General features: G+C 36.7%; 1 protein-coding gene across 9 annotated transcripts in view; it reads left to right on the forward strand.

Annotated features, from left to right (window-relative positions):
* LOC144295918 (uncharacterized) overlaps positions 1–16,283 on the forward strand; it is a 247,121-nt gene that overhangs the window by 152,753 nt on the left and 78,085 nt on the right. For 8 of the 9 annotated variants that reach the window (XR_013363055.1, XR_013363057.1, XR_013363053.1 and 5 more), the window contains one exon: positions 15,516–15,556. The exons of the other annotated variant lie outside the window; for it this stretch is intronic. Coding sequence is in view for 4 of the 8 variants with exons in the window: in XM_077868582.1 (XP_077724708.1) it covers positions 15,516–15,556 (41 nt within the window). In the remaining 4 variants the exon portion in view is untranslated. The remainder of the gene's footprint in view (positions 1–15,515; positions 15,557–16,283) is intronic. 9 annotated transcript variants of the gene reach the window in all.

Below are 16,283 nucleotides of genomic sequence, written 5' to 3' on the forward strand. Positions count from 1 at the left end.
GTGATAGAGATTTATTTGCTGGTTGGGGGCATCTCCTGGAGGATCAGGAAACAGTTGGGGCTCTCTCTAGAGATGGAGGTGCCAGCAGTTAATGTGTACGTGATCTTCTCCTGCCCTGTGAGACAGGTGGGCAGCCTCCCATGCAGCACCCTCCCCACTGTCTGGCTAGGGGAGGCCCGGGTAAGCAGTCCTGGCAATATCCTGTTCCTATCCTAAATATGGGGCCCGTGCAGGAGTGTAGAAAGAGCCTTCTCCCAGAGCATTGCTGAAGCCTCAGAGCACATATGAGGAAGGTATTTTTCTACTGCCTTTCTGAAGCCACAAGGCAGGTGCACCCCTGCACTCTCCAGCTGCCTGTTAAAGCTAGTGGGCATGTACAAGGGGATATCCTTTGCCTGGCTTTGATGGCTGAAGGGGCTGGCATTCCTGAGCTCTAAGGGACATTAACAATCAGAAAGACACTTTTTGGCAGGCCAACACCCCCAGGGCACTGCATAGACAGCCAACTGAAACACACTTCCAATCTTCCAGTGAAAAAGACCTATTTACTTATCCTGGAGCTGCAGCCTGAGGGACAAGCTTCAGGTTTCTCACTCATCCAGAGACTATGAAGGTGTCTCCCTGAGACAGCTTCCTTGCTTCCTCCTTGATTTATACAGTCCCTTAGCTGCAGCTCCCTAAGGCTTCCCACAAAGGAGCTTATACACTTGCCTGAAGCCCTATTTTTGCAACTGTTGCTCAGGAAACACTTCATCTCTCAATATGGCAAACAGCAGGATTGATGACTGTAAACCATGACAGTATATATTTGCTACTTCAAAAATTGCTAGGGTGCCTGGGTGGCTCAGTCCATTAAGCATGTGCCTTCCACTCAGGTCATGATCCCAGGGTCCTGTGATCCAGTCCATATAGAGCTTCCTGCTCAGCAGGGAGCCTGCTTCTCCCTCTCCTCCCTGCTCGTGCTCTCTTTTGCTATATCTGTCTCTCTCAAATAAATAAATAAATGAAAAATAAATAAATAAATAAATAAATAAATAAATAATAAATATCTTTAAAAAATTGCTGATCTGGCTTTCAATCAGCCTCAGACTCAGTGCTAAAGGACATTCCTCCCCTTGGGACACCAACAGATCTTGGAACACCCTCAACAATGGAGACATATCAAGAATAAGTCAGGCTGTTTAGACAATTACAAAGGTCTGAGAGACAAGCCCAAGAACTAGGGCAAAGCATGAATGAGAAAGACCATCACCTACACAAAGCCACTCCTTCCAGATTAAAAGATGTAGCTGTTTCACCTAATACACAGAAACAAACACTGTAAGTCAAGCAAAATGAGGAGTTAGAGAAATATGTTCCAAATGAGAGATAGGACAAAACCTCAGACTCACTAATCTACCTGACAAAGATTCAAAGTAATTGTCATAAAAATGCTCACCATACTTGAGAGAAGAATGGGTAGAGGAATACAGTGAGAATTTCAATAAAGAGAAAGAAAATGTAAGAAAGCACTAAACAGAAGTCACAAAGCTGAAGAATATAGTAACTGAACTGAAGTTGAGGGGTTCACCAATATACTGGATGAAACAGAAGAACAGGTCAGTAAGCTGGAAGACAAAGGCATTGGAACTCACCTTGACAGAGCAGCAAAAAAGAAAGAAGAGAGATAATATGAGACCTATGAAAGCATCATATTCCCATTATAGGGGTCCCAGAAGCAGAAGAGAGAGAGAAAGGGGAAGAAATACTATCTCAAGAAATAATGGCTGACAATTTCTCTAACCTGGGGAAATTCAGGTCCAGAAAGCCCAGAGAGTTCCAAATAAATGAACCCAAGGACAGCTACAGCAAGACTCTCTCAGAAGTGACTAAGAATGGGAACAAGGTAGCCAAAGCCTGCCTGGAAGGCCTATGTTTGTTTAAGTCCATATAAACTTGCCACACTGGCTTAGAAATCAGTTTGTAACTATGGTGTCTTTCTTTACAGTGATAATGGGAACTTTCCAGAAGCAAGCGTATTTTATGCTCCTCTATAGGCTTATACTTTTATGATGGAGTCCAGAAGAATGTCTGGGTCCCCTAATACTGTTGTAGTGTTTGCTTGAGGGAATACAAGGTCACCATCCATTTGCAAGGCAGGAACTTCTAGAGGTGGACTTGGCTTACTGGTATCCTCAGAATTTGAGATGTCACTCAGGATGCCTAGTGTAACTAATCAGAAGGCTGAATCTCTGCAGAAAACAAAAGTTTCTAAAAAGTGTGGGATGATCAGTGAAGGAAAACAGATTTTAAAGCAAGGCTGTTCTTTCTATTGAAGAATATCTACCAGATTCTCCAATCTGCTGGGAATTTGGAGAAGACTACTTTAACTTCCAGGCTAATTGTTCAGTTGTTGAAGATGAAAAGTGAAGAGTAACACATGAGTTTTACAATAAATGATGATGTGGCTTCAGACAAAAATCAGGGCCTCAAATGAGTGTGCTTTGCAGACAAGAGTGATTTGTTGTGATCTTTTTACATGTTGTACATTGACTAATGATGTGGATCTCTGATTAGTAGGTTTCACAACAATTGGGAGAGCTGATTCCATACTTTTTATTCTTGGGGGAGAAAACAAAAGAATGCATAATAGAGGCTGAGGCAAAGTTCCTTGGAAGGCAAAAAATATGTGCTAGTGGTAATAGAAAGAAAAAAGGGCAGAGTTTTACAGGGAATAAGAGGTTAGACCTAATACCGGAAACCAGGAAAAGAAATTTTGTATAACCCACAAGGACTATGTATCTACTGACTTTGCTAATTTTAATCACTCTTCAATAGTAGAAACTGAGGGAAAAGAGAGCAGTTTTGAACATTAAATGCGGAGCTATTTCTACTTTAGGATAAATATAAATATTTTCTGAATGCGTAAAACAATTCACTGCATGGGAGCTTTCTTTGAGATTCTCACTTCACTAGGAATCAAGAAACATTTATTAAGCACCTACTTACTGAAGAGCAATACATTGGTTCTTTTGGGTGATAGCAAAGAAATATGATATCATCTCTGCCATAAAGTGGTTTTTAAATCAGTGGTGAGGCAAGACTGTCAAACACCAATAAAGTGGAGAATGGATAATGCAAGATAATATTTTAATGTCACAGACATCAAATATGAAGCCTAGAGGAAAGGGCAGGTTTTCTGGAGGAAATGGAGCTGAAGCTAGACCTTGATGGATAGTTGATATTTGGGGCAAGGGCAAGGGGTAGGGGTGTGGGTGGGTGAGGGCAGGGAGATGGGTAAAGGACATGTGTGTGAGGCAGAAGAGTGATAGATGTGATCCTGGAGACCTGAAGGGTGCACGCAATGTTCATAGGGCAGAGGGAGGCTGGGTGCTAGCACACTTGGGATAAACAGTGGGGAGGGGAGAGCCTGAGGTTGTATACTGAGAGTGATGCTCACCTAGTGATCCCTCTTACAGTAAAGGATGTGTATATGTCCTGTGAGGGATCTTAGATCAACCAGTTATTCAGACAGTGGTTAAGGAACGAGTCTCTTCATTCAGGGCACTCAACTAAGCCATTTTTTTTTTAATTATTAAAGAAGTGAGTAGTGAATTCTTCAACACTTCTTATACCAAAAGTGGTTGAATTTCCTTTTTTAGTCCTCAATCCATGTTTAAATGAGATACATTGTTTTGAAATTTTACTTATAGTTAAAAAGTTTCTTGGTTGTTTGAAAATTTAGGGTAGATATCTTTCAGAGTTTTCCTCCTTATTAGTTTGTATAAATATTGATTTGCCCTAGAAATGAGTTATGGGTAGGAAGGATCTTTTTTTTTTTTTTGTACTATACAACACAGCATTCCAGAAAACCCTCATTTCCGTTGATGAATGGCTATTGGCATACAGAAATCTGGCATGTGGTTGAGGAGAAGGGATACAGATGACATGAGAAAAGCTTGAGAAGGAAACCATAATCCCCCTTCAAATTCGCTGCTTATTAGAGGAGCTAAAATGATTAAGCAGCTGGAGGTTTTGATGTATGAGGAAAGATTAAAAGAATTACATGTGTGTAGGTTGGCTGAAGAGCTAAGGAGTATATGCGCATGTGTGTGGGGTGGGGGCCTGATAGCCATTTGCAGATAATTGAAAGTATAAACCCCAGAGAAGGAGAGGGATTGCGGAGGTGGTCTTTAGGGGATTATCTAAGGGTAATGAATGAACTGAAGAAAAGAAAAAAAATGCTTTCATCAGGAAGACTTTCATAATGGGTGAGACTTAAGAGGCCATAAAAGAATCTCCCAGGAGAGGTGGTGAGATTCCCATCCCTTGAGTCATTTGAAGGAGGCCTATAAAGTTTTGGAAATGCATAATGCTGCCCTGTGGGGGAACAGATTTGGTAAGCAAGACCATCCTTTGTCCTAGTGTTTTATAGTTCCATTTCTAAGATGAATCAATTGGTAAACAATACATTTGGAAGCTCCCCAGGAACTGAGTCTGTCTCATCTCACTGATAACTTTCTTCAAGTAATAGAGACATGTTCTACACCTCCTCCTTTTCTGATTTCCACGTGTTGTCCCTGACATATACTTTTTTTAGGGGACATACAGGTCTGATGGTAGATGAAATGCAAGATTGAAAGGGTAAGAGGGACAAAATTCAGCACATCACAATATTAATGAACCTCCCTCCCGTGCAGTCTCTTTTCCAAACATGCTTGCTATCTGTTCCATTAGGATGATTCTTTGTATTGTGTTCCTTGGGGTACTTCAGGGTTAGTGTTTGGATCATGCTCCTTTTGGAAATGAAATTGGTAAAGGCTTGTCTTTCTACAGTATCACAACCAAGCAGAAATTCTTTCTGGTGTCTTTTGATAAGGACATCAGTATATCTATTCCAATAATTTGCAGAAACTCAAATTGATGGGATCTTAGAGCACTTTATTTTAATGCTAATAGCATAAAAAAGTCCCATGACCTTATAAGATCATGTCGTTTGATCTTATAGTTTCCCCCTCAGGTTTTTTCCCCATAGAAGGAATAATAAATGATTCTCACACGAAGATTTACAAGCTAGTTTTTCTTCATGGTGTTATTTATATATAACCAGAAATAACTTAAATATCAACAGTAAGTTAAAGAGTTTTATTATGTTTTATAATATATTGTCACAGTCACAAATTCATGGTTTTGAAGAATATATAATGATATGAGAAAATGCACATGATTATGTTTGAAGAAGTTAGTAGAACATTCAAACACAGTAGTACCCTAAATGTATTTATGTTAGAAGATATGGATAAATGGATAGACATTTATTTTAGCTCTGTTATCTCTGAGCTGTGGGTTTATGAATAATGTTAAGTTTCTTCTTCCTACTCTTTTATATGTTCTACAATTAATGTATATTACTCATCAGACTGTTATTTAAACAAATTTTTACCTTTATTTTTATTTTTTTGTAGTTTTACATTTTTATTTATTTAAAAAAAATTTTTTTTTTTTATTTATTCATGATAGGCACACAGTGAGAGAGAGAGAGGCAGAGACACAGGCAGAGGGAGAAGCAGGCTCCATGCACCGGGAGCCTGACGTGGGATTCGATCCCGGGTCTCCAGGATCGCGCCCTGGGCCAAAGGCAGGCGCCAAACCGCTGCGCCACCCAGGGATCCCTACATTTTTATTTAAATTCTAGTTAGTTGGGATGCCTGGGTGGTTCAGTGGTTGAGCATCTGCCTTTGGCTCAAGGTGTGATCCTGGGGTCCTGCGATCGAGTCCCACATCAGGCTTTCTGTGGGGAGCCTGCTTCTCCCTCTGCCTAGGTCTCTGGCTCTCTGTGTCTCTCATGAATACATAAAATTAAAAATACTTTTTAAAAACCCAATTAGTTAACATACAGCGTAATATTAGTTTCAGGTATAGAATTTAGTGATTCATCACTTCCCTATAATACCCAATACTCATCTCAAACAAGTGCCCTCCTTAATACCCATCACCCACTTAACCCATCCCCATGCCCACCTCCCCTCCAGTGACCCTCAGTTTGTTCTCTATAGTTAGGAGTCTGTTTTGTGGTTTGCCTCTCTCTTTTTTGGTCCCTATGTTCAGTCATGTATGTTTGTTTCTTAAATTCCATGTATGAGTAAAATCTTATGGTACTTGTCTTTCTCTGACTGACTTATTCACTTAGCATACTCTCTAGTTCCATCCCTATCACTGCAAATGGCAAGATATAATTCTTTTTGATGGCTGAATAATATTCTAATATATATATATAATATATATATATAATATATATATCTTTATCTTCTTTATCCACATCTTCTTTATCCATTCATCAGTTGATGGATATTTGGGCTCTTTCCATAATTTGGCTATTGTTGATAATACTGTTATAAAGATTGGGGTGCATGCATCCCCTCCAAATCAGTATTTCATGACCTTTAGTAAATGCCTACTAGTACAATTACTCTATCATACAGTAGTCCTATTTTTAACTTTTTGAGGAACCTCCATACTGTTCTTCAGAGTGGCTGTACCAGCTTGCATTCCTACGAACCATGTAAGAGGGTTCCCTTTACTCTGCATCTTCATCAATATCTGTCGTTTCCTGACTTGTTAATTTTAGCTATTCTGATCAATGTGAGGTGATATCTCATTGTAGTTTTGATTCGTATTTATCTGACAATGAGTGATGTGAGATTTTTACCTATAAAAGATAAAAAAAAACCCCACAGATATTTGGATATGAGTGTTTTGCACTAAGAAATGGACTGCATGCATGGAGTATAGAGTGGGCTTTCCTGCATTAGAAGAATATACAGTAGGTGGAAAGATTGTGGTGCTTCTATACAATTCAGAAAGTGAAAATATCAGATTTTTTTGTATTTTTTATACAAAATATTTTAATAAGCTGAAGCTAGAAGAAAGTTGAGGATTTTAGAAGATGGTCCCAAGTACCCCAGTGTATCAAAATATTTTGTTATGTTTCCTTCAAAAAAGCTTTCACTGGGATATAATATTAGTCATTCCAAATAGTACTAACAAAGATAAACAAGTTTCCTTCCTTCTTGACTTACTAAAATCTTTAATATGGTGATATATATATAGTATATATATATATATATATTTATATATATCTCTTCAAGAGAGGTATATTAAAACATCATGTTTGACAGTAAACCAATAAAGAAATTACTATGACTGAAGGATGAAACAAAACTTTGTTATTATATGTTTATCTTTGTTTTTTATAACTTATTTTGTAGTGTAGTTATAGACTGGAATTATTAAAAAATTATAACAATCCGAAAAAGAAAAAAATCAAATGAAAGCAATTACTCCCATAAAAGTTTCATGAGATCCTTGTAAATATAAAATATAAAACTTTATTAATTTATTCTACAAATATTTATTGTATACCTCTGATGGCCCTAGGACTCTCCAGATTTGGGGGCTACTTCGATGGAAAAAAAAGGACAAGAACTCCTGTCACTAAGAAGTTTTTGTTGTGGCAAACTTTAAATCTTCTATAACATACTAAGTCTCTGTATGTACACACTAAATATTGTAGAAATAATTTTTACTCAAATTTTTGCATTTGTTTCCTACCAGAAGTAGAAGCACTGAATTTGAAAATTATATATATAAATACTTTACAGATTCCTGACAGGGACTGTTTTTTTTCTATAATATATATGTTTTGAATTGAAGTTCAATTTGCCAACATAGAGTATGACACTCAGTGCTCATCCCATCAAGTGCCCTCCTCAGTGCCCATCACCCAGTCACCCCATCCCCCCGCTCGCCTCCCCTTCCACTACCCCTTGTTCATTTCCCAGAGTTAGGTGTCTCTCATGGTTTGTCACTCTCTCTAATTTTCTCCACTCATTTTCTCTCCTTTCCCCTTTAATCCCTTTCACTATTCCTCATATTCCCCGTATGAGTGAAATCATATGATGATTGTCCTTCTCCGATTGACTTACTTCACTCAGCACTATATATATTCTTGAGTATACACACACACACACACACACACACACACATATATATATATGGCAGATTTTTCTGAAGGTTTAATGCCAGTGAAGGTAGTAATTGCAGTCAAGGCAGCAGACCCAATCACTCTTAATAGAACTGTAGACAACCATGCTCTTAAAAATTTCATGACCCTCTTCATAGGGAGCTGGCTTTCTTTTCTTCTTGTTCTTTCTTTTCTCCTTCAGCCTGGCCAGATACCTTGAAAATCATTCCCTCTGTATTAACAAGGTATTTGGTTCTCTTTTTCTCACTTCCAACCCATGTAGGCCATGCTCTGAGGGCTCACATCCTACAACCAGAAAGGCTGATCAAAGTTGCTTTTCTCAATAGAGGGGATTTTTTTTTTTTTCCTGAAAGGGATTCTGATGTCAGCTATTAAATTACTTTTTTTTTCTTTCTTCCCATCACATATTTTTTTGTGCTATAGTTGAGGGTTTTTTTCCCTTAGTTTTATTGAAGTATATTTGAAAAATAAAATGATATATATTTAAAGCATACAATGTGATGATTTGATATCTATGTACACATGGTGAAATGATTACCACAAGAAAGCTAATTAACATATCATTTCTTATAGTTACTATTTTTTTAGTGTGATAGGAACATTTTGGATCTACTGTCTTAGCAAATGTCTTGTATATGAACTATAGTCACCATGCTGCACATTAGATCCCCAGACCTTATTTACCTTAAAACTGTAAGTTTTATCTTTTGACCAAGTTTTTCCCAAGTTTCCCCATCCCTCAGCCCCTGACAACCACTTTTCAGCTCTGTTTCCATGAGCTTGACTTCTTTTTCCTCACTTATGAATGAGATCAGATAGCATTTGTCTTTCTTTGACTTATTTCACTTAGCATATGTCTTCCAGCTTCAACCATGTTGTTGCAAATGGCAGAATTTTCTTCTTTATAAGGCTGAATAACCTTATTCAGTTGTATTGTCTTTCTATCCCCCACATCTTTTTTATCCATTTATCTGTCAATGGACTCCTCAATTGTTTCCATGTCTTGATGATTGTAATAATGCTGCAATGAATAGGAGAATGCAGATATGTCTTTGAGATATTGACTTGGTTTACTTTGAATATACACCCAGAAAGGGATTTCTGGATCATATGGTAGTTATACTTTTAATTTTTTCAGATTTTGTAGTTGAGATTTTGATTGCTATAAATTATGCCAAACAATTTTATTCTCTTTTTTAGCTCTCACCCATTAGCTGATCCTGCCTGTAGTGCAGGTTTTGATATTTTGTTCATCATAAATTTTGACATGAATTTTTACTTCCAAAAAATATTACATGTAAGTATTATTTATCTTATTTACTGAGACTTTGGCACTCTCTTAAATTCTGTGGCCAAGGCAAGTGCCTCACTTGCCTAATCCTAACCCTGGCCCTGCCTATTTATCAGAACTAGCTATTAAGCAATCTCCAAAGAAGGCAGCATCACAGCACAGGATTTATCAAATCTTTTCTGATAGATACAATTTAATTCTTTTTCTCCTTTTTTTCTCATGTAGTTAAAATAGCTTGCCAGGTTTTTTTTATTATCTTCAGACTATTTTCAAGTTATCTTAGATAACAATTGGAATGCACTCCATTTCTTGATTTATTTGCTCATTTGTTAGGGAAACCAGCAATACTTATTGACCAAATAAATGAATTTCTGATGATTTTTTAAAAGTCTTCATCTGTTGCAGTATAATACTGGAACTGAGAATGTTTCTGGAATTTGGGAAGACCATATAATTCTGAAAAAAATCTAAGTACAGAATCTATTTCAAAGTCCTCAAATAACAAAATCCCTATATAATTTTGTTTTCAGAAATTATTCTTCAGACAAATGCTCTCCTACTTTATATAAATGAGGAAATGATAGCTTTTGAGAGAATGGTATAGAAGAGTTTTGGATGTCTGCAGATATTGAATGATTTAGTGCAGAGGGGGGCAAGAGAGAAGGGTAGTTTTGAATGGTTTTGGGATGGGGCAGTCCAGTGGGTCTATCATTTAAAAATTGTAAATATTTACAGATAGTCTTCTGGATATGAAGAAAAAAATTCTTATAAGAAGATTGTAATTAAGTTTTTGGAGGCATTAGGGTACCAGATCTAAGAGAAAGGCAGAGCGGGAAGAATGTAGATAGAACTGAAGACCAGTTTGAGATCCAAAGAAAGGACATTTGGGAACTCTATTTTCTATAGTTGAGTCATATCTTTAAAGGAAAGAAGGGAGGCTTTTAGTACAAACAGGTCAAGACAAAATATTCGTTTGACTCTCTGCACCCAGTGATTGCAGCTAGTGAGATGACCAGGATGGCAGGCAGCCCAGCTTTACTCAAGCAGTCCTTGGCTCACCTCCAAGTGACCATTGGTGAACAGGGTCTCCTCACTATGTTATTAATTAACCCTGGCAGACCTTCAACATTTTCATTACCTTGGCAGAAAGTGGGCTTTTCCCTCAGTGTGCTGGCTAGCTTTGGAGACTGTACTTATCTCCATGCCAGCACGGCACTGAAGTCATTAAAATCATCACATTTAACCCTACTGCTAATGGCTGATGTTGCAACAGTCTTGGAAACAGTGAAGTGTCATCCAGGTGTCATCTATTTTCTTTAAAAAATGCTACAGCATGTCCAGTGTCTCCTGTTTATTCTGAAATATTTCTCAAGAGTTCCTTGTTTCAGTTCATCAAATATATTTGGGAATAGGAAAATCAGAGAATAATGTGCTATGAGATCGGCCTTCCCTGAAAATATCACCTGAAGGATTAGATTTATGGCTTATAATTAATGCAGGCACAAAGAGTAAGGATCACAGTATATTAGAACTGTTGGTCCAACCTCTCTCTCTCTCTCTATATATATATATATATATCATATATATATATGATATATATATATATATCATATATATATATGATTTTTTTTATAACATCCTCAGGCATTTTGTCATTTGAACTCTATCTGAATTCTTTCATTAACGAGATCTTAATTACTTTTTTTTTAAAAAGGGAGCGAGAGGGGGGAGGGGCAGAGGTAGAAGGAGAGAGAGGTTCATGAGGCTCGATCTCACAACCCTCAGATCATAACCTGAGCCAAAATCAAGTCAGAGGCTTGGGGTGCCTTAGTGGTACAGTTGGTTAAATCTCCCAGTTTTGGTCATGATCTCAGGGTGATGAGGTCGAGTCCTGGCTGAGTCTGCTTAAAACTCTCTCCTTCTCTCTCTACCCCTCCTCCCCCTAAGATAAATAAATAAATCTTAAAAAGAAAGTGTTGAACCCTTAACCAGCTGAGCCACCCAGGTGCCCCAATCTTAATTACTTTTTAATATTTCACGTTGTTCAAAGAAAAAACAGAAGATTTGAAGTCATATAACTCAACCTAAAACTTAGACTTGATATTTAGGAGCCATATGGTGTTTGGTAAGAAACTTAGTTTATCAAAACCTCAATTTCTCATTCATGAAACAAAATTCAAATATCTACTTCAAAGAGTTGCCATGATAATTAACTACTGGAAAATAATATATATTGTGTGTAATTTCTGTCTATTGGGAGTTACTGGACTGCAGTCAAATTTCTTTTTTAATGGTTTGAGTTATACTTCCACTTGATGATGAGCAGTCAGTCTTTTACCATGTTATTGGTTGCACCATTGGTTTTCCCATGAACATTTTGGGGAATCCACTAGGTCTAGATGTTCCACAGAGTCATCTAAGTGTAGTCTTCTGGGGTTCTGCTCTTCCCTTGTGCCATTCCTGCTACTTCAAGAAATCATCTTGATTTTCCTCTGGCTGCCATGCTTTCTCTTATATAGCATCACTACCAGCATGGTGTACAGAGCCTGTTCTCAGTCCTCTGTGGCAAAGGAAGAATGTAGCTACAACTTTTAATGGGACATTATTCAAGGCTTGAGGAAATGGATGGAAATTCCAGCAATAAAAATATCTAAAAGTAACTACTTAAAAGTTCTCAAATACACAAACAAGACTGAGACCTATTACAGGTCCTCTCCATTTTACTGAGCTCTTACCTTGCCTCACTGTGGCAAACCTCCAGACCCTGCCAATGATCCTGGCCTTTTGCCACATCATAGGAGCCTTACCACTTCACCATTTCCAGCAGGGCAGCCCTCAAGTAATCTCACCTGTTTCAATTCAGTCCTCCAACTCTTTGTGACTTTGAGATGGAAAAACGTTTTCTCTCTACTCCACCTCTACCTCTTCAATTCTGCTCCAGAATTTAACTGTATGCAGGAAGATGTGCCATGAGAACTTCTACTACACCTGGGGAAAATGTCTTATGTCTCCCCACAATGTGGAGTACAGTCTAACCATAAGATTTCTAAAAGAATATAATAATCTTACAATAGAATTTTCCCCAAAGTCAATGTTTTGCTTTCCTCCAGCTCAGCATAAACACCAAGTCTGTGTTTTCTCCTGCCAATTTTATTACATATACATACATACACACACACATACACACACACACACACATACACACACACATATATATTGCTATCGACTGAATGTTTATGTTTCCCCTTCAAATTCATATGTTGAAACCTAATCCCCAATGTGATGATATTGAGGGGTGAGGCCTCTGGGAGGTGATTAGATCATGAGGACAGAGCCCTCATGAATGGGATTTAGTGCCCTTATAAAAGAGGCTCCAGAAAGCTCCCTTGTCCTTTCCTTTATGTGAAGACGCAGTGAGAAGACAGTTGACTATGAACTAAGAAGTGGGCTCTCACAAGGCACCACATCTACTGCCACCTTAATCTTAGACTACCCAGCTTCCATAACTTCCACCCACTCTCTGGTATTAGCATAGCAGCCTAAACAGGCTAAGATGAATATATACATGCACATATACAAATACATAAAAATATATAAATTTTTGTTCCAAGATCCCCAGTGGATGCCTGAAATGCAGATACTACTGAACCCTATAAACTATGTATTTTCTTATACATACATACCTTTGATAAAGTTTAATTTATAAATTAGGCACATTAAAGATATTAACAACAATAGATATTAACAAAATACAAAAACTATAACAATATCCTATAATATAAATTATAGAGTTGTGGTCTTTCTCTCTCAGGATATGTTATTGTTCTATACTCACTTATCTTCTTTTGATGACATGAGATGATAAAATGACTACAAAATAAGATGAAGTGAAGTAAATAAGGTGGGTATTTGACATAGCAGTAGGTTACTACTGACCATCTGACAGTATGTCAGAAGGAAAATCACCAACTTCCAGTCCATGGTTGACCATAAGTAACTGAAACCATGACAAGGGAGACACAGATGTGGGAGACCAGCATATATCAGTAAGGGGAATTTTAGATTGGTTCTAAGAAAATAAATATTTTAAAGTAATAATAGCAATTTGAGTTTAAAGGGAAGATTTTATTATGATCATAGCTTTTTCTTTTTTACCCCTACTGTTTGCAGAGGAATTGGCAACCACAAGAAACTAACCATCTTTTCCCCATTTCATAGAATAGTTTAGCTTCTTACATAACACATTGCCCCAAATCTTTTTTTTTTTTTTTACCCAGAAGACATGTTTTCTTAGTTTTTATGCTTGTAAAACTCATTAGGTTGGTTTATCTAGGAAAAGAAACACATTTATCTTAATATTTAAAATAAAGTTTGTACTCACAACAAAAAATGCTACTTGAAACTTATAATTGAGTTTTTCTATTTTCTTCCTATCAGCTGTTTAGAATATATGACAAGAATCAACTCGTTATATATTTAAACTTATTGGCACACACTAGATGTTCAAGAATATCTGTTTCCCTTTCTAATCTTTAAAAACTTTTCCTTCATTTGTGCTGAATACATTTCTCTGACATTTTCATTCATATATCTGTGCCTTAGGAAGCTGTACTATTTCATACCCTTTAAATTGCAGCTCTGCTCAATATTTGGGTTTTTACAGCTGCAAATGGGCAGCACAGATTTAACCTTGTGTCTTAGTGAGTGTTGAGGCACAAAATATGCCTCAGGAAATCACACATGCACACACACACACCTACTTTCTGGGCATGAAATGAAGAACTGGGCTTTTTTATATGTCTGTTTTTTTTTTTTTTTCTTGGATTGGGAAGGAAAACAAGGAATTTTAAGAGTCAAATGCTGCTATTTTTTGGAAAGGGAAGATCTGTAATTCATGGTTGAAGCTTTATTTAGTGCATAAACTACTATACATTTTATCGTTCAAAAAATTGAGCCAATCTAAGGAAAATAATTTTTATTATTTCTCTGGCCTTTCTCTTAGTAACTTCTTTCACTACTAATATTTGTCAGACAGGAGGACTCATTCAATAGACTTTCCCTAGGTGTCTCATTGAGGCTAAAGATGGAATATTGTCTTTAACATTTCATTACCTCCCTTAACAAAATACCACTCCCTCAGAGTTTTGTTAGCTATCCATCGATCTGTTCAGCCAGCCAGCTATACATTTCTTATTTATGATTTGATCAATTCTTTCAATGTCTTAGTGACTTACTCTATTATTCCTCTGAGAGAAAGAGAGAGAGAGAGGGAGAGGTGTAGATCTGAAATTGATCTCTGCAAAGATTATTCTTTTTTTTTAAGATTATTCTTTATTGTATTTTGCTGTACAGTTACCCTGTTCACTTTCAGGTATTTTTGACTAAAGACATAGCCAATTGTCAAATTTTAGAGCCACTGTAAGCTGTGAGAGATAACAAATATAATAGATATTATTTTTATTATTTATTATTTTTTTAAAGATTTTATTTATTCATGAGAGACACAGAGAGAGAGAGGCAGAGACATAGGCAGATGAGAAGCATCTGCAGGGAGCCTGATATAGGGCTTGATCCTAGGATTCCGGGATCAGGACCTGAGCCAAAGGCAGACACTCAACCACTGAGCCACTGAAGTGTCCCTATTTTTACTATTTAAAATAGTTTTCAAAAGTTTGAATTAATAAATTAATACAGACAAGATCAAATTTAATATAAGTCTACATGAAAAAATGTAGACATATTTGTATAGGTACAAACTGGGACAGCATGACTAAACAGCAGAACCCATAAAAAAGCCTTCAAAATTGTTGTTGACATGTGTTTAATTCTACAATGAGGCTTCAAAAATTATGTCATTTCACTCTGAATTACTAGAATTATTAATATTAATATTAAAATTAGGCCACTAATTAAAAATAATTTGTGTGTGTGTCTCACAGTCTGTCCATTTACTCATAATAAGAATAGAAAAACTGTTAAGACTTATTGATTGTAGAGCATCTTTTCATATCGTGTGGTCACAGAAACTCTGTTCTGTGGGTGGATGAAACAAGGTTTAGAAAGCTACCCTTGTTTTTTTTTTTTTTTTTTTTTTTTAGAAAGCTACCCTTGTTGATATACCTTTGGGTAATTTAAAGTATCTACTATTCCTGGTTTGGTTTCTTTTTAAATTTGTTTTACAGTTTTTTTTTTTTTTTTTAGGAAATATGTTTATAGTAGAAAATTCAATGAAATTAACAAAGGTAGGTATGGAATTTACTTAATTTCTTTAATTACCAAATAATGAACTACAGTCTAAGTCAAATTTGCAAAATCTTTTATAAGAAAACACTAAAATTATAAACAAAATGTAAAGTCAAATGTTAATCTTGTTTCTTCTGAATGAATATGTGAGACATGTGTCCTTAAACCATCCTAGAGGAGGGGCGCCTGGGTGGCTCAGTCTGTTTGGCATCTGCCTTTGGACCAGGTCGTGACCACTCTGCCACTCCCTCTGCTGCTACTCCTACTTGTGCTCTCTTACTCTTGCTTTCCCTCGAATAAATAAATAAATAGAATCTTTAAAAAAAAATCCTAAAGGAAACAAAAATGTAGCCTTTGGTTGGATGAGAAGACTTCTTCCTATGCTCAATGAAAAATGTTCATTAGAAACATTTTGGTTATTTCCCACACACTCTCCTTGGTCACAAACAGAAAAGCACAATAGAAGAAACCATTTGGATTTTGTGATTAGATAGAGTCTTTTCCTGAAGGATTGCTTCTGAAAAAAAGTTGTAATGATTATGATAACTGTTGGATAGTCTTAACTATATGTTTCCTTCCATCAGCCCTCATCTCTAGTGATCTGCTTAATTTATAGTGGAATCTAAATGAACTTACAGACACATCACAATAGAAACTATCATTCACAGACATATCCTGTTCACCAAGAAAACACAAGAAACAAACTTTTCCTGCCTCTAACTCATT

Source organism: Canis aureus, chromosome 24 (assembly GCF_053574225.1).
Source record: "Canis aureus isolate CA01 chromosome 24, VMU_Caureus_v.1.0, whole genome shotgun sequence".
Lineage (NCBI taxonomy): Eukaryota > Metazoa > Chordata > Mammalia > Carnivora > Canidae > Canis > Canis aureus.